Source organism: Anser cygnoides, chromosome 23 (genome assembly GCF_040182565.1).
Source record: "Anser cygnoides isolate HZ-2024a breed goose chromosome 23, Taihu_goose_T2T_genome, whole genome shotgun sequence".
NCBI lineage: Eukaryota > Metazoa > Chordata > Aves > Anseriformes > Anatidae > Anser > Anser cygnoides.
This window is the reverse complement of record NC_089895.1, coordinates 5763690-5782432: the sequence shown is the minus strand read 5'-3', so window position 1 is coordinate 5782432 and position 18743 is coordinate 5763690. Positions and strand designations below refer to the sequence as shown.

Below are 18743 nucleotides of genomic sequence, written 5' to 3'. Positions count from 1 at the left end.
TTTTTAAAATTCATTTTAAAGTTCGCCCTCTAAGACAGGCCAGTCCCTGGCTGCCAAGAAGGTGACGTTGTTGTTAGATTGACTTTAGAATCAAGGACTAGGAGGACTTTTTGATTGTTCTGTGACGGGCTTTAAAGGCATGTCAGGGAGAGAGTGAACCTTAGCATGACCAGATGATAACAGCTATGCTGCTGGTTCTCAGACTGTTGTATTGTAGGTGGTTTCTCTCTTCTTTCTGTTTGCCCGCTCTAAGCATCAGCTGTGGCAGACAGAAGGTCATGAACATCTGTAGTGCAAGATTGGAGCAGCTCTGAATCAGTCTGGTTTTCCTATTTCAGTGGCCCTAGAGACTCGGTGGCTCATCCAGAGTCAAAAGCTGGTCCCGTATCCCACTGGCTGGGGATCCTTGCTGGCAAGAAGACAACCTCGCACTAGGGGCTTTGGCTTAAGTCACTACTCAGTTCCGAAGGGCAGAAACTTAATGAGATATCATGTAGGGTTCTTTGTTCTGTTTTTAAAAGAATAATTAACTTGGGAACATCTCCTGACGTCTGTCCTGTCTCTGATGGTAACAGAGCATGACCTTCGACTTTCGTTTAAAATCAGTTCCACAGTTTAGTGAAACTTGTTTGTGGCAACAACTCAGCGTACGTGCCAGCAGCAGTCCTCTGGTTTTCTGAGTTGGTTTAGTGGCCTCTGCTGCGAATATCCTGCATGGTACTGATTCGTCGTAGAGCAGTTCAATAAATAACTGGTTTTCAGGAGCTCTCCAACAACAAAACACTGTGGTGATGAATTTTAGAAGGATCTATCTACTGAGACCAACAAAAGGACATCTGTTAGCCTCAGGTGATTTAGCCTCGAGTGAGCGTCTGCCCAGTGTGACCAACGGTGGTACAGGAGAAGTCAAAAGGAGTTTCCTTTAGAAAAACGTCTGCCAACAGAAGATAGCAAAGGCGCAGACAGTTCTAATTAGCTTAAACCTCGTTTGCTTGCGAGTCAGAACCTGAATGCCCGCTCCTTCCTTCCGTATTTGCTGCTGCCCTCTCTGCAGGCAGCGAGGCGGCGGCGGAGCGGGTGCCTTCAGCCCCTAGTTGTAAGGTAGCTGCTGCTTTCACTGTGCGAGCTCTGAAGGTGTCTACGTGTACCTGTGCATGGCACAACCTCGTCAGCTTCATTCTACCATTTGTCACCGCTAAATGCCATAAGCCACCGACAGCACGTTGAGGCCTGGTTTTGTTAGCATTGTCGCCATTCCAGCGGTCGTACCTGGTAGGAGCTGATGCTGGAGGGGGCAGTTGGAGCTGAGCTAACTCTGCTTTTCTGTGTGTCCTTTCCCCCCCCCCCCCGGCTCTCGCGGGCTTTAGGAAGCAAAAGCAGCGGCTCGAACCGAAGCAACAGCGAGAACAGCAGGAGAGCTCTTGGCAGAGAGAAGGACCGCAAGTCGGCGGGCAGCGGCAGCGAGTCTGACCACACTGCCCGCAGCGGGGGTGGCGCCAGCGTCGTGCGTCGCGAGAGGCCCGTCAGCCAGCTCAGCCACCGGAGTCACGTCTCTGCCACCCACAGCGAGAGAAGCCACCACAGCCATCATTCTTACGGGCCTCCGGGAGTGCCACCCCTCTACAACCTCCCCAAGCTGGGCTCCAAAGTCTACGGGACGAGCGGCCCCCCCGGAGGGCCCCCTGTGAGAGAACTGAGCTCCGTGCCTCCAGAGCTGACGGGGAGCCGGCAGTCCTTCCAGAAGGCTATGGGCAACCCTTGTGAATTCTTTGTCGACATCATGTGAGAGAGGAAGTGCCTTCAGACTCTGCTCGGGGGAGGGCTGGGGTGGGTTGTTTTGGGGGCGGGTGGGAAATCTGGTCATTGTCGAACAGTCACCAGAAGAAACTTGGCTGTCTTGCATGTCACGCCTTCCTGGTTTGCAATTGTGTGTTGCAGAAAAACCAACAAAACAAACAAAAAAAAAAAAAAACAACAAAAAAAAGAGACAAAAACGATGAACGAAAAAAACCTCCTGGGATTGTTAAATATCAGCAAACTGATGGCATCTTTTTTTTTTTTTTTATCCTTTTATTTTTCTTTCTTCCCCTCTTGTTTTTGATTGTGGTTGGCTGGTGTATATTCACATCTTAATGAGCTTTGGTAACTGTGGCACCTACTTTCAGTGCAATTAGTGTATCTTTTTGGCTGATTCAAGGACTATTATTTCACATAACTCCTGGATTTCCAGTAATGCATAGTAGCACTTTTATTTTCCTCTGCTTTTTGCCCTACAAGGAAAAAAAAAAAAAAAGAGATTGTTGGCTGGTATCTGTGATACTGCCTCGTAACGCTGTTTCTTGGATGCATCAGTCAGCGAGCTAAGCAGCCGTGGCACCTGCGAGCGTGCAGACAACCCGTGCTTGGAAAGGAGCAGGCTCAAACCAGTTCCCAGCAGAAAGCAAAGTTGTGACTACCTTCTTCTACTGACTAGGGAGTATAAATCGATCTTCGTTTTTTCTTTAGATATTATCCTGTCCAGGAAGTGGTGGAGTCTTGCTGCTGTATGTGTTCCTCGTGCAAAACGTGTAATGTTATTTTCATTTAGTATCACGGTAGTGACTTTGTAGCTGCAGTCTGTTCCTGGGCATTTCCGTCACATCCCTGCTGACAGGTGTGTCTGTTTTTTCTGGTTATAATGCGCACTTGCTTACTGGTTTTACAAGTTGTTTCCACAGAAATAGGATGATTGCTGCTATGCAATTGTTAGTGTAGCTGCAGCTTTCCCCTGCTGAAAGGGATATTTCTATCAGAGACATAGGTAAATCCTGGCTCCCACTGGGACGTGGCTATTCATCTCGATCACCTCTTTTTCCATTCCTCATTTCTGAGCAGTGTCTTCCTCTTTTTTCCCCAGCTTAATCTCTGCTTTGAAATAGAAACCCAAATATACCTAATCCCGATTGCAGTGTGGCACAAAGGAAAATGTTCTAAGCAAAGCTGGGGGCTAGTTGTCAGCAGAGAGGCCAGAGGGTGTTTGGAGAGCAGCTCATAAATGGTACAATGAGTGCATCGTATAGCTGACACGGAGTGGGACCTGAGCTAAAACTCCTGCTGGGGAGCTTTGGCTTAACTGCTGTTGTCTATCCCCAGGATTTCATGACCGTGTATTCTTCGCTCTTAGGCTGTGGACACTTCGTAAGTGTGTCCAGGAACCTTCTCTGTTGTTTAGGAAGCTTTTTTAAAAGTATCTGAACGAGATGGTAAGAGCACACCCACACTCACTTAGAGGGGCTCATGTAATGGGAAATGGGTGTTAATCTGCAGCCACTCGGTGGCATTTGACCATGGGGCCATGCCTCAGTTAAATCCTTTGCTAGCTACCTGTTTCTGGCAGGCTTTAGGACAGGTGCTTTAAAATCAGTCTTTACTGTATATAAGCATTTTCTTCACTGATAAGAAGCTTCTTTGTTACGTTCCATGCTATATGGGGAGTGTGACTACCCAATATGAATGTTAAAAGAGAACGTGGCTTTCTCACTAAATACATGTAGTTCATGTTCCTTTGTCACCTTGAAAAATTACTCTTCAAATGCCATTTTTTATATTGTTCATTCTGATAGGTTTTTTGTCACTACTTCTTTTCTTACGACAGATCTGTGTGTAAACACATCCCTTATACAGAAGTCAAACAACATTTACAAATGTCTGTGTTAATCAGAGACTTAAGTCTCACTTTCAAAAGGGAGCTAGGCATTTAGGAAACTGTGTCACTCAGACTAGGTACCCGAATTACTGGGCTTCTGAACTGCCTGAGTGCTTTTGGACTGCTTTCTTTCCAAAAATCTCCCCAAAACCTGTATAACGTTTCTGACAGTGGTGCTTTCTTCGTAATCTATCTGATGGGCTAGTGTAGATTGCAGACCTGGTGATGACTTGTTCAAAAGAATGGCACTACCTGAAGCTTGACTGTGCAAGAGAATCCTTTCCTTTCCTTTCCTCCTCCCAGCAACACAGCAAAGACACTAACTAAATGGAGTAAACCATTTTGAAAGATCAGCGTTGAAAGCAATGAAATAAATCAGGGTAAAAAAAAATCTTTACTTCTGCTATGTCTCCAGGAGACACTGTGAAGGAGTCTGTGACTTTCCTGACAATCACTAGTGGTTCTACTTTTAAATCAATTTTAACTTTTCTGGTCTCTTATATATTATGATTTTTCTGGCCTGCCTTGTCTTAAGGCAGAACTTGCAGGACCAGAGGAAAAGACTGTCATTTTAATAAAATACTTCCGAAAGGGATAAAAACTGGGGGCTGAGCTTTTGCCCATGGAAGAAACATGTTTAATTTCCTCATGTTTTTTCGAGAGTTGCAGTTTACACACTTGCTGGTGTTTTCTTTTTTTTGTCTTGTTGTTGTGCTGTTGGCAGAAACTGTTCTGCGTCTTGCTGGTCTTCGCTGCGATGTTGAACTGACGGTGTTATATACTTCTGTGTTTGTGGGTAACTCTGGAACGAGGCTGACAGTCCGGAACATGGGTGTGGGAAAGCATTCGTCTGCGGAGGAAACGAGGCTGCTAAATCCGCCTGAGTTAGCTTCACCCAAGACCAGGCATCCATTTCAGGCAAATAGGAATCGCTCTGAGCGTACTGCCGGGTTTGCGAGTTGGTTAGCACCGCAGAGCGCGTAGAGCCTGCTATTGACAGAGCGGTAGGAGAATGTAAATGACCATGTTGTGAACAGTGCAATACATAGTGGCCACTGCGTGGAAAAAACAAAAAACTTCAGTGTTTCCCCCCCCGTAGCGTACAGTGGAGGGGCTGGCTTGACTTACGGGAAAGTTGGGCCTGAACCATTGCTAGCACTTAATTTTCACAAGTGAATGAAGACAGAAGATTTCCCGAATCCCACCCTTGGCTTTCGATGCATGTGCATTTATCTTTGCAATAGCGGGGGGCTGGGGCCGAACTGTGCAAGTTTCTCTTACCGGGTACAGTACAACGTGCAGAAAGAAGTGCCGCTGGTGCCAACGAAGCTGCTTGCAGCAGGAAGTACTGTGCCAGGTGGAGGAAACTGTGAAGGCTGCAGTCCCGCGGAACCGTCTTTTTCTTTTATCAGGGCCTGAAATTTCTCTCTGATTTTAATTGTCAAGTAACTGGCACTGACTGGGCTCTAGAATGTATGGCCTACCCTTCCACCTACACTGAGAAGCGGTGGGTTTGTTATACGGGGCACTGAAACAACCTCACAACAGGAGCCTTAAATAGCTGACATTTTTCTAAAATTCTGGAAATGAGACCTCCAGCATCTGCCCGTGCCCTGCAGCTGGGCTTAATGTTCACGCATACCTGCCAACGGCTTTTAGCAAGGACTGACAGGTATGTTTGGAAGATCGTAGAAAACTTTGAGAAAATAGTTTGGGATGACGTCTCCTGTCCAAAGGAGGTAGTATCTGTGGGGGTAATGTACCCACCCGATGTATTAACTCTGAGGAGTAAGGGTTTTTTGGCAAATAGTCTTAAAAGCACTGCTATTGTCTTTTACCTCCCGTTAATAAATTTCCTTTTCAAAGGTAACAGTCCCCTTGACACTTTATCCAAAGGTATATTGGATGGCAAGCAATGATGCACAGACATTGACTTTTGATATTATTTTTGTTCTGTTCAAATGGGCAGTCCCATCTTGAGACTTGACAGCTCATGAGTTGATGTAATTGTTTTTGTTTTGCATTTAACTGGATTGTAATAAGATTGACTTAAAATTATTAATTCTAATCAGTGATTAGAAATACATGTAAAGAATTTTATGTACAGTAGAGGAACAAAGTTACATGATTTTAAATAATGAAAACCCAGACTATCACCTATTCTAGAATTGGTTCTACTCAAAGAGTGACCTCTTACTAGCATGGACTGCACTGTTCCTGTTAAATGTCTATTGCATAATTGAATTCTTTTTTGTAGATATTGTATTAAAACCCAAGTGTCTGTATAGTTAATATATAGCTGCTTATGTGTAAATGCTATTTTAAACACTAAAAAGCTTTTAATTTTATGTGATAACTGCAGTGTATGTCTTCAGTTCTTTGCACTACTGCACTATCTTTAATTCAAGAATGAATTACTGGTTCAGTCTTACTCTTTTGTTTTTTTTTTTTTCCCCTGCCCTCACTGAAGTTTCGTCCTCTCTGCAGAAGAAGGTTGCTCAGGAGCTAATGATAGGGAGCAGGATTCTGTGTTTTGATGGTGCTTCAGAAGTGCTGACAGTTCAGAGTATGACAGGAGCCCTGTAAACGTTCACAGCTAAACTGGGTCACAGACGATTGAAATGCAGAGGTCTTACTTTTAATGACATCTGACTGGAAATACAAGACCCTGCCATTCATCAGAGGTGCTGTAGCTTTGAGGTAATGACTAATACATCGGTGCAAAAGTAATGCTCTCCTCATTAATTCCCCTTCCTCTTAATTACCAGGCTTTTCCCTCTCTCAGTTTGGCAGGAGTAGGTGTACAGGAAAGGCTGCAGAAAGTTTGTGGAAGTAAAAGCGTCCTGTTGCAAAGAGGTGAGCTGGAACAAGTTTTTCTGCCTGCAAACCCAGGAGATGAATCTGCTGGTAGAACCCATCAGTGTATGCAGCTGGTTCATGTGAATATTCCCTTTCTTCTGGACTCTGCACGCAAACCGCAGCAGAGACAAGCTAGGATCGTTAGGACACCTCTTGCAGACTAACTGGTAAAGCTGAAACCATGGTGTATTTACAGCATAAGGACACTCGGCCTCCCTGTAAGGTCAGAGGGATTCACGTACAAAGAGCCACCACAGCTTGATGTGAGGCAGATTCCCTCTTTTTAGCTGGTAGAGATCCAGCTGATGGAGAAGATACAAAGTAGGAGACACCTATTACAAATGGCACAATTCTGCACCGGACGTATATAAGAGCCTATGAGATGACCTTGCAGAATTTCCCATATTCTCCTTTCCAAGCCATGTTTGTTTGCATAGGACATAAAATGATCATTTTTCCAGTCAGGTGAATATTAAACGATCAGAATTTGCACATGCGCTTGCAGCCTGTTACTGCAGGGGCCTGATGGACTCCAGCTGACCTAGTCTGAATTGTCTGCAGGTGACTGGCACTGGCTGAACACTTTAATCAGGTACTTTTCCCTCTTTCTCCCAGTCCCCCCAAAAAAGGAAAAGAAAAATCTGGCTATTGTGGCTCTAGCTCTGCTGCCAGAAAGAGAAGCAGTAAAGGTAAATTTGGTTTTTTCTTCTTTATCTCTGGAATGATGATCAAAAGTTACTGCTGCTCTGCTACGAAATCGCAGCACTGAATTGAGGAATACTGCTGCGATCCTCAGGTGCTACAAGATGCTTATGAAGACTTGCTGTGGTCTCCAGACACAAGGACTTCCAGTCTCCAGGTCAGATTTTTACTCTCTTTAATAATGCTGAGGAATGGTTTTGTGCAATGTTTCACGTTTTTCAGGTACACCAGGAAAAAAATTATGTGCAGGTAGCCACAGAAATATAGGACAGCTGGATTTGCAATGCACCAATTTATTTTTTAAACTGAAAATATTCTCTGGTTTAGATTCATTTGCAAATTCTTTAATTGAGCTGAATTGATGAGTTACATTCTAATAACCCTTAATGGATAGCTGGAAAACTTTATGTCTAAAATGGGGAATTAAAGAGCAGTATGGTTGCTTGTCAAAGTGGATGGGGAAAAAATCTTAGAGAAATTTTACTCTACTGTTTGGTAATAATGTCAATTAATGATAAATTTGTTCCATTTTCACTTCTCGTGGTTCATCACCTCTACACTGATGCAATTTATTGCAAAAGGAGTGTAGAATAAAGATTGTTTAAAGGATACAAAAACCCACCATGTACAGCCTTTACTAAAATACTGGGTTTTACTTTGAGAAAGCCCTTGTTCTCAACTAGTTGCTTAACTTCAGTAACGTGAAATCAGTTTTTTAACAATTGCATTAGAGACCAATTGCACTTTTGCCAGGTTTATGAACAGGTAAGTATGGTAGCATTGGTTAAAGATGTTAGATTGAGTTGTATCCTTTGCTTTTGAACTGAAGTAGAGATGCTATCATCATTCCTCCTTGATATGGCATGATTGAATATAAATGTCTCTACTACTTCGCATTGAAACTTTAGGGAAAATAGCAGTAGAGTGATAGCTGCCACTTTTCTTGACTTTTCTGAGAAAGAAACTGACTGGGTAATATTTAATAATTATTGGCTGACAGTTGATAGTGCAGCGTACATAACTAGCCACCTCACATTACACCAGTGCACATGGCAACCTTCATGATAGATGAATGGATATAATAACTTGGTTATTACTGTGACCCTGTGTAGTCGAAGATATTGTCTGCCTTCTCTTGCTTAGTTTCTGCCATAGGAGCCTGCAGTGGGCTGGCTGGTTTCTCAACAGCCTCTTGGAAGTGTGGAGGTGGATTCACATTTATTACAAAGAGCGTAATGTGGAACACAGTGTTAGAATAAGGACTGAAAGTGCCAGACGTGCTCATCAGCTCTGAAAACATTTAAGAGTAATCGTGCTGTTGTGATTCTGTTAGGCAGGGTTAATGATCCAGCAACCCTGAGCACCAGCAGAGCAGACCCAGTTCATCAGATTGTGCCACCTGTGCATGCAGCTGCATCAAGTTACCTCTGGTATGTCCATAGCAATTACTTTGGAAAGACCTGGAAAGTCCAGCCTTCGGTAAAGCAAAGCAACAGCAAGAATTCTCCCACTGGTAGCAGCAGCAGCATAGCCTCTTTTGTCCTGGGTTTTAGTCCTTTTGATGATGTGGTCCCAGGAGTCTCAAACAACAACAGGAGAGGTAAAATACAGCGGGCGCGCCGAGGAGAGAGCAGGCCTTCCCCTCAGCTGGGTCAGGGTCTGCAGTTCTAAGGTGCTTGGCTGGAGACTTCAAGATTTGTGGTGATCCCTGAAGCTGCCGAGTCAGCTCTGTCACGCCGTAGGTGTTGCAGTGTTGATTTTGCAATGCCTTGGAGCTGGCAGGCTGGACCTGTAGGCCAGGGGAGTTTGCACACCTACAAGAACAGACAGGAATAACACCTGTATGTGAACCAGTCCTGCTGGCCTATAAAAGGTTTCAGTACAAACGTATTCGCCTAGCAGGAGGAAGGTGAGGCTTTATGCAATTTCCCTGTATTATAAAGTTCTTTACACCCTGTGCATGGGGCAGGAGGTCTAAAAAGCTCCAGATTATGTGATACTGGCAGATCCTTCATCTATTTCTTGTGTTGGCACTTATGTTGTCTATAGCTTTGGCTCTCGTGTATTTCTGAGGAGCAAGAGAAGGGAAGTGATGGGCGAGTCCTGCTGTCTCAAGCCTCTGCTCTCACAGGTTTCATTTTCTGGCACACACACGCTTCTGCAACACCTGTCATGCCCTGCTTCTGCGTTATCTGCACTCTTACAGCAGCTTGCTTCATCAGATCTGGAAACTTGGTCCCATGCTAGGACCAGCACAGAGCAGTTTTTCCTTTATGAGTATCTCTTGTCATGCCTTCTGAAACTATCACTGTTGCCTGTTCTTGTAAATTTGATACTGAATGGGGCAAGCTGCTTGCCTTTCTGGATATGAGAATTCTCCTGCTGTTCAGGGAACTGGGGGCATGCTACATATGAGATATTTGTTATTACTTAAAGCGTTTGACTTATTTTGTCCCCTTTGCAGATGTCCCCCTGGGTAAGAAATGTTTCTTCCTGGTGATGTATGGCAGGAACTTTTTGCCATGATTTTGGATACTGTGATTTGCACTTCAGTGTGTCTTGTCCTGATTTCCATGTTCTTTGCAAACACACTAATGATATACAAATGAGTGAATTGGTATTTGAATAGGTAATATACTTTCCATATCACACGTACAGCTGCTCTTACATCTCAGAATGGTTTCTACAGATTTTGTGACAAAGTCAAGAAAAGTCCAAAAGATTTTTTTTTTTCCATAGTAAACATTACTTAACAGAAATTTAAACACGGATTTTGGAAGGTTTAGCTTTTTGTTTCACAATGACATTATGATGACTTACAATATGAAATTTAAACAGAACCATCTTGTTAAAGTATAGACAGCTCCTGTTGAGGCTGCAGTGGGTCTAGTTTATTGTCTGTTCATTGAGAATCTCCCTCTGGCTCCTCTTTGATGGAATTCTGGAAATAATTCACTGTGTTCAAGTCAGGCTTGAGCAAGATGATGTAGCACTTAGGGATGTAGTAGGTCCCCAGGATACCCAGGCTGATCATCAGAATGGTGCCGATCTGAGTAACAGACCTGAGAACTGTCTTCAGGGTGGCAAAAATAGCGACGAAGAAGATCCAGATGATGAAGTAGGTTAGGAAGGCAAACGTGATCCCCCTGGCGACGTTGTACTTCTTGCCAGGAGTCTCCACCATGAAGGTGCACAGGAAGCAGACGATGGCCAAGCAGCCGTTGTAGCCGTGCATCAAGGCAAAGGCAAGCCAGGACCTGGTGTCGCACACCAGCAGAACCTCAGTGCGCAGCGACTTGTAGTCGGACACCAGGTGGTCAGGGCCCAGGTGGAGGTAGCAGAAACAGAGCAAGCACTCGGTGAGGAGGCACAAGGCAACGACGAGCCAGGCCCTCCTCTGCGTCACCCAGGGCAAGAAGGTGGGGGCCCAGCGAGGGAACTCGGTCAGAAGGGAGATCTCGAGGGACTTGGTGAAGAAGGTGGAGAAGCAGGCATTGAGGCACAGGGCGTAGACAATCTGCTGTGTCGTACAGAGGCTGTTACTGGGCTTCCCGATGTAGAGGCAGGAGCTGAGACACAGCAGCACGAGCGCGAACAAGGCGAGGAGGTTCCGATCGCCTCCAGCAGCCTGCACGACGGGCGTCTCGAGGTTCTTAAAAAACAGCACCGCTGTCAGACACGTCAGGCATAGGGTGATGGACGTCAGCGTCAGCAAGGCAACGGTGAGCGGCTCGTTCCAGAAGAGGTACCTCTCGCTGCGGTCGTAACATCGCGTGCTCCGCACGGGGGACCACTGATGCTGTAGGCAGGGGGTGCAGGTGGAGCTGTCTGCAAAGTGGCAGTGAGAAGGTGATGGTCATGTTGGAGTGCTGTTGCAGGCAGTCTGGGAGGAAGGCTCAGCTTTGCAGCTGTGTCGAGTGCTGCTTTGCCTACTTCCCCCCCTTCCCAAGTGGATTGGATCTCCAAAGCTTGTAGTTTTTCGATCTCCTTTTCCCTCTACTTCTCCACCCTCCCCACAAAAGGATCCACATATTTTTTGTCTTTGTTTCCTTTCCCCAAGAAGGATCACTAGCTTCCAAAAGGCTCCAGAATTTCATCATGTACTTTTCTGCTAGCTAAGACCCCAGAATTCATCATACCCCTCTCTCCTGTACCTCTGAGATAAAACATACACGTTGTCCTTACGTATTCTCTTTGGGATCAACAGAGGAAGGTCCCACACAGAAGACCTGTGGAGCAAGAGCAGGCAATGCACAGCAGAACAGAAGGGAGACAAATTCTGCCCTGGCAGTGTTTCCTGGAGGAGGAATCCACAACCGGCCCTGTTCAGCCCTGTGAACCTGTGTGACCTCAAGTGGTAGAAAGACATAATACAGGTAAAGTCAGTGCCATTCACAGACCTCACCTTCAGAGCTGCAGAAGGTATTTTCTGGACAGTCCCTACAGTCGTAGCAGCAGAGGTGGAACCCTTTTATTTCTCTGATTTGTCCTGGTTTACACTCTCTAAAGCATTCCGATGTAGGCTCCTAGACAAAAGGGTAAATAAGTGTCAGCCAGGCACCTTCAGAAGTACCGTATCACCAAACAAATTAAAAGACTTTGGCTCTGCTTTGCTGGTGTCACATCTGTGTTTGAGTCCTAACCGGTGCTGGGAATACCTTTTCTACTTCGGCATAATGGAGATGGATTACGTGTTTGCAGGGGAGCAAGAGTAGCATGCAGGCTAGGAGCTCCTAGTTAACAGTTCTGATGAAGTGGCAAAAAAGTTTATTTCCTCTTGTTATTGATTGTGCTTTTGCCCACCCTCTTTACCTTTTGATCTGCAGTGTGAAAATGAATCTGGGACTTGTTGACGTACAAGGACTCTTCGTAGTCTCCCACAGGCAGATGTGTAAGGGTGCCATTTTTCCAGTCCCATATTATAAGCTTGTAGCCAGGGTTTGTGCCATGGGATTCATCAAAGCTGAAACTCTGGCCATTCACCGTGAATGCGAAGGTATTCATGAAGTGCAGCAGCTGAGGAGAAAATGAAAATCGACAGTAGATATCAGTACAGCTGATATTTTTGCTTGGAGTATGATAATGCAGGAACCTAATTGCTGGCTGATATCATTGTCCCTTACAGGGGCTGAGATTGCAGCTATCAGCCTTCCGGCAAATGTTTTGCCCCCTTGTCTGGCTGCGTGCAGCTCTGATGCATAAATTGGATGAAAAATTGCTCCTTCTCCCCCTGACCTTCACTCACCTGCCAAGATCTGATGGCTGCTTTGGGACATCCTTGGTGGGTGCAACCCAGCGCTCTGTGCAGCGCGTGAGCCACGCTGTGCACTGCAACGTGCACTGGTTGGATTTGGGAGCGGCTTAGTATGGGCGAGATGTCGTGCAGAGAGATGTGGTCACACTGTTTGCAGGACGTGCCCAGCACGCCAGAGGCCATGCGGTTGTAGAAATCTCTGGACTCCTGGCAAAATGCATCCTGCTGGACTGAGGTAAAGAGGTCAGCGACGTATTCCTGGAAGCCAGGGACTGTGCTTGCTTTCATAATAAAGCCTAAAACTGTTCCGATGCTCTGGATGTTTGAGGTGGAGGAAATTATGTCAGACAACAACCAGGCTTCCGTGCCAATCCAGACTTTTTTGCTTAGTCCCATCCTGATGCTCTGTTCCAGCAGGGCTTGTGCTGGCTGTATGAAGGCAAAAAGGACAATGATGTTGACTTTGGTCTTGTTGATGAGCTCAATTGTCTCTTTCAGTTGGACTTTAGCCTTGGGGTCTGCAGTGTCTGTAGGAATTAGCCCCTCGTAAGCAACGCAGATGCTGTGATTTCCAACTATGCGCAAGAAGTGCTCCTGGGCTCCTCGGCCATATTCATCATCGCTTCCAATGGTGGCAATCCAGTTCCATCCAAACTTGTTGAGCAGCAGGACCACAGCTTCCACCAACTTCTTGTCACTGGGAACGGTTCGGTAAAACGTCGGGTACAGCTCCTTGTTGCTGAGCTTCTCGCTGCTGGCGCGGTAGCTGACCTGCAAGTTAGAAGATCAGACAGAAAGCGAAGCAAAGAGTAAAGCTGAGGAAAGCGTTCACAGTCCAGATCACTCTCCACCTTGCTCATTCATTCTCAGCACACTAGATTTTCAGAAAAGGTGGGTCAGGATTGTGGGAAGGAAGAATTTACCTAAAGGGATGGGTCCGTGTTGGCTGCATTTACCAAGAGAACTCTAATCTGGCCCTGTTACCTGCCTCTGGTAGTGCTGTCATGCATGGCTGTCCCTTTCCACTGCCCTTTGTGTCCATCATCACAGCACTAGTCCTCGTCTATACTGATAACAGTAATTAGCTACTTCCAACGAAGAGTGACCCCCTCCCCCAGGATTCAGTCATACCTTAGCTCAGGGCTAATTTTACCTGACTGTTACGGCTCTCTTTGTTGTGGTAGCTGAGTGCTTACAGTCACAGATGTATTTTCCGGAGATCCTCCCAATTTACACTGGGAGCTCTGCTAATTATCATTATACCTGGATCACAGAGCAGTGAGTTACCCCTCTCTGCTCTGCGAAGTGAGACACTGAAGTGTGTTCCAGGAGGGGAGTTTACTGACCTACCCAAGATCACACAGGAAATCTATGGCGAAGGCTTGAATCTGTACTTCTAATGGCCCAGGTTCAAAGACAGACATTGTTGTTGGCTTAGATGATTTTTGAAGGTATCTTCTGACTGAACTATTGTATTCTATTCAATCCCTTCCCCACCAAAAAGAAGAATTCTTGTTTTTCCAGAGAGTCTCTTTACCTGGGGGATCGAGAAAAAGCCGAATAGTTTGGCCGTCACCAGGCAGAGATCTGACTTATGCGGTCCAATGACAGCAGTCACGCGAGGCTGGTAGTTGGTGTAGTTGCACGCTACTCCGATGCCTGTTGTGCCGTTTCGGGTCACAAATAGCAAGCTGGGCTGTAAGGCTGCCAGGGGCTCAAAGCAGGTGTCATAAATGTCATAGCCCAGCTTTACTCCCGGCAGAAGCGACGTGGAGTTGTTGATCTGATCAATAGCAAACTTCATCCCGAGGGCCCATATTAGCCCATCTACAAATAACCTGCAAGAAGAGGAGACAGGGAATTACATGATCCACCAGTGCTGTTGTCGTGGTGGTCAGCTTATTCCGCATTCTCTGGCATTTTAGCATCCTGTCTGTAGTGTTGGCTCCATCTGAAGTTTGGCTGCATCAAGAAAACACAAGAACATTTTCCATTTCAGAGTCATAAATTGTCACGGTGATAGCACAGCACACCTTAGAGCTAATCTTTGTTTCCATCTCGCCTCTGACATTAGCCCGTGAGACCATCGAGTGCTATCCAGACTACCTTTCTCTCCCCAGCCCAAGTGACCAAATTTAACACATACTAATGAAGCTAACGTTCCTCTTACCTTTCACACACAACTAGTGTGGGCTCTGATCGTGCCGTCAGGTTTATGGTGTCCATTCCAAAAGGGAACAAGCCTCCTATGATATAATCGCCAGGCCTTCTAAACTGAGTTGAGAGGCATGTGGGTTTGAGAGCTACTGCGTAACCAAAGCTGAATCCCAGGAGCAGGTAAGGGACCATTATTTGTCTATTTCGGAGAAAATGTTTCATGGAAGTGGTAAAATGTGGGAGAGGGAATAAGGGCAGGGGATCTAGTCTCAGTAGGTCCTGGGAAATCATTTTAAATAGAACCCTGAGAGATGAAAATCACATGGAGAAATTTGTTTAGCAAACTGCGTTAGATGCGTAAGTCTATGCTCAGTGGGCAATAGTCAAATAGGCAGCAGTTCCCAATGTGTGTCCTTGGTTGCAAACCGCTGGCCTAATCCTGCTTTCCGTTACTCATTGAGGGCCCTGTGTGATGCTAGAAAAACATGAGATATTTTCCCTTCCTCCTTCTCATCTCATTTTTGTTAGAAGACTGATCCCTACAGTGAGAACACTTACTTAAAATACAGGCTATCTACATACACTATTGTGCATTCTCCCATCCACCTCGTCCCTTTTGACAGTATGGATCGCCTTGGAGGTCAGTAGAAGGGAAATAGCAGCAGCAGAACTTAAAACAATTATTGCTAGAAAGACAAGGAAGACATTAAATGCTGCTATTAAATACAGCTGCTTCTCCAGAGATCTGCCGGGTGCTTCTCTCCAGTTACAAATGCTCTTTCCTGTTCTGGACTGTTCATTCTCGCTAGGACCTGCTATCCCTCTACAATGCTTCAAGTTCCTGCTGTGGTACGAAATTTTTTCTCTGGTTTCCTAATTCTTATTTGAGCCTTTTAATCCATTAATTCCCCCCAGCAAGTGACACATGCTTTAACTCTCAATGGTTTTCAACTCAGTGAGAAAGCAAGCTCTTTCTTTCTTAGGCTCTTTTCCCAACTTTGAAGTGACCTGCACTGAACGAATGTCACATAGTTTATTTTTAAATTAACTCCAGAATGATAGGTTGAGTTGCCTGAACTGTAGGGTAGTGGTAACTGTCTTACACAACAGTAATTTATATATATGTATTTTTAAGTTCAAGGTCACCTCATCATGGAAATTCTCAAATCTTCCTCAGGACACCACAAGAACTTAACAGGTGTGAACCATTCCTCGGCTGCCACTTTGGTGAGCTATTACTCATAGCTATCCTGCTATTTTCAGAACATATTTTCAGAAAATAGCAGGATATATATAGCAAAATGTTGTTGGCCAATCTAATTTTTCCTCACACTGAGCTGTGATGTTAACTTCAGTTTGCTGATGTAGGTACCAGTTCCCTAGCATAGTAATTTAAGTTGGTTCATCGTTTGCATTTTTTCTGTCAAGTCTGCATTTTAGAAAGCAGGATACTTCTGAATTGAAAAGTTCAACTGAATTGAAAGTTCAGTTCACTGCAGTTTGATAACTTACATTTGTACTGTATCACAGAAGCTGCTTGTACCACAAGGGGTATTACTTTTGCTGCAAAGCTAGGATTTTTTCATGTATCTTAGAGAAGCAGGCACATTATCAAAAGCTAAGTGTATGTATGCATGTTTTGAGCAAATGACAGTTGTAGATATCTGTGTCTATGCTATATAGTTATGTTTGTATCAGCATTTTTTTTAAGGACACCCTACAGGTTTCCCTAACTTCTTAATGGAGTACTTAGGTGTTAGCTTTAATTACAGAACTTCATTTAAAAAGTTTCAAATAGAAATTCAACTGCATGGAGTGAAAAAAACAAGCTGCTTGAAGAGTGTGAGTGTTGCATATAAGCAGTTATTTACTCCCCCACATATTTTCAGGTGAAATCAACTATGCTTACTGTGGGATAGGAGATTATGACAGACTATGGATTCAAGCTCCCTCTAGTGAATCTGCATATTGTTGCAGCTTTCAAATACAGCAGTTAATGTAAGTGAAGGAAGTGAAGGTGTGGTGGTGGTTTTTTACTTCTGGATGTGGCTGCTTTAACGAAAGCAGACAGACTCTGAACTTGTGCAAAGTGCAGGACCTATTTTACTGAGTGTTGACTACCAAGGGCTGTTTAAAAGCCTCCTGTCATTTAGAGATGGGAATTTCCTAGTGACACTGGGAAAATAAAATTTTCATTAGGCAACACCTTGTTTAAATGTGAGCATGCAGACTGATAAAATCTATATTTCACTTGAAGCACACTTAGCACAAAATGATTGGCAATAAATGTACAACAGTTTTTCCCTGCTAAGAAAGTTTGATTCTTTAATTTCAAGTTCATTTCAAGTTCATTTTCAGTGTTAACTTTTATCTCACAAGAGGAATAGACGAGAATGAAAGTGACAGGGAAGAAAATGGAATTTTTCCACATGGTCATACTATCATTTCTGCATTAAACCCACAAGAGATCAAACGTTTTTTTCATTTGACACATAACATTATTTGACATAATTTAAGGCGTTTAATAAACTACACAGATGAAATACCAGCTCCATCTTTATCAGAAAGCAAAGAAAGCCCAGCAAGAGGTATTTTGTAGTTTACAACATGGATCTGCTTCATTTTAATACATGGATTTGTCCTATGTAAACATGTAATCATTTTAAGGTGGTTTTAGCAGAGGGGGAATTTTCACAGCATAGCAACTAAACCTCCATTTAGGATGTGAGGTCACATGTAGTGTGAATGTGTTTGGATATTTCATGAGGAAGTTACACCAATAATTGTGAGAGCACCAAAGGCTGTAACTGCTCAGAGGCTGTTGGTTTAGCTTAAAAATAAATCAAAGCCCTGCATTCCAGCCTAGCTGGAGAGCTGAAGGTGAATCCAGGGAGAAAAGGGAACTCTCTCAAGCATGTGCATAGATGTTTTTTCCCCCTCCCTACAGAGCTGAGGCAATGATATATATACTTATGTATGTATTTCTTAGTGCGTTTTTGCCTTGTTATAACATGAGGCATCCTGAATAGCTTTGTCAGCTCCCTGTGGGAAGAGGAAAGGGAGAGTGACCGAGGGGCAGAGATTCTGATGCTTCTGTGCACAGGAAAACGCAGTTTTTATGTGGTTCATCTGTCGGGACGTGGCATTGCTGCTTAACCTCCTCCTGTCAAGGGAGGTTGAGCAGCTTGTGCTGGGCATAGAGCTCCTCGGTGATCCCGTAGACGCTGGAGATGTGGGGCAAGGCATCGCCCAGCATCACGACGGCTTCCTCGGGGGTGCCCACGTTCATGATCTCGAGGAAAGCGTTCCGCGAGGGCAGCGCGCAGAAGGCCACCGTGGCGGCCTTGCGAACGACCCAGGGGTGGTAGGTGGCCAGGGAGGCGTTGTAGGAGTCCGTGCAGATGGTGGACGTCTTGGAGTCCTCCTGGGCAGTCCTCAGCCCCTCCAGAAACAGCTGCAGCCACCGCAGGGCCCTGTGCAGGCGCAGCACGGTGCGGCAGCCCGAGTCGGGATGCTCCGACCGCCTTTGGAGGTCCACCAGCCCGCTGGCCAGCTCGTAGGCCACCATGGACTGCAGCGTGCGGTACTCCTCCTGCCTCTCCCCGCCGCAGTAACTCTCCATGATCTGTATTTTAGCCACGGCGTCCTTGGAGATGAAGGAGAAGATGGCGCCCAGGCTGTTGAGGAACCTGCCGGCGGAGAAAAAGAAACACGGGGGCATCAGCGAGCGGCTCCCCCCCGGCCCTTCCCCGCGCCGCACTCACCGGACGAGCCCCCGCCAGCCGCGCAGGTAGGGGCCGAGCAGCACCTCCCGGCGCTCCGTCACGGCCGCCTGGAAGGCGCCCAGCACCTCCCTCAGGCTGAAGGCGCCCGCAGCCGCCGCCATTTTCTCGGCCGGGCGCTGCCGGCATGGGCTGGGCTCCGCCGGGCGTGCGCCGAGCCGCTGAGGCGCCGAGGCCCGGCCCTGTCCGGCCGCCCCCTGGTGAAGGAGCCGGGGGAGCTGCCCCGGTCGGGGCGGGGCGAGGGTGGGTGATCCGCCCTCGATCCGCTCGTGCTTTCCGACTCTTTTTTTTTTTTCCCTGTAGG

At 45.8% G+C, this 18743-nt stretch overlaps 3 protein-coding genes across 5 annotated transcripts in view; 1 reads left to right on the top strand and 2 right to left on the bottom strand.

Annotated features, from left to right (window-relative positions):
• DVL1 (dishevelled segment polarity protein 1) overlaps positions 1 to 6106 on the top strand; it is an 84237-nt gene extending 78131 nt beyond the window's left edge. For 2 of the 3 annotated variants that reach the window (XM_048067574.2, XM_066981898.1), the window contains exon 15: positions 1368 to 6106. In XM_048067574.2, the coding sequence (XP_047923531.1) occupies positions 1368 to 1786 (419 nt within the window). In that variant the 3' untranslated portion in view covers positions 1787 to 6106. The remainder of the gene's footprint in view (positions 1 to 1367) is intronic. The other variant, XM_066981899.1, reaches the window with a different exon arrangement.
• A 4042-nt stretch (positions 6107 to 10148) lies between these two features.
• TAS1R3 (taste 1 receptor member 3) lies at positions 10149 to 14358 on the bottom strand. Its single transcript, XM_013194714.3, has 5 exons — positions 14038 to 14358; positions 12492 to 13271; positions 12059 to 12262; positions 11652 to 11772; positions 10149 to 11074 (listed from the first exon to the last, which is right to left on the bottom strand). Exons 1-5 carry the CDS (start codon positions 14302 to 14304, stop codon positions 10149 to 10151), a joined length of 2298 nt encoding a protein of 765 aa, XP_013050168.3. The 5' UTR covers positions 14305 to 14358.
• A 2309-nt stretch (positions 14359 to 16667) lies between these two features.
• Positions 16668 to 18553, bottom strand: CPTP (ceramide-1-phosphate transfer protein). The gene is made up of 2 exons (XM_048067598.2): positions 18422 to 18553; positions 16668 to 18346 (listed from the first exon to the last, which is right to left on the bottom strand). Exons 1-2 carry the CDS (start codon positions 18541 to 18543, stop codon positions 17824 to 17826), a joined length of 645 nt encoding a protein of 214 aa, XP_047923555.1. The 5' UTR covers positions 18544 to 18553; the 3' UTR covers positions 16668 to 17823.
• Positions 18554 to 18743: the final 190 nt, after the last annotated feature.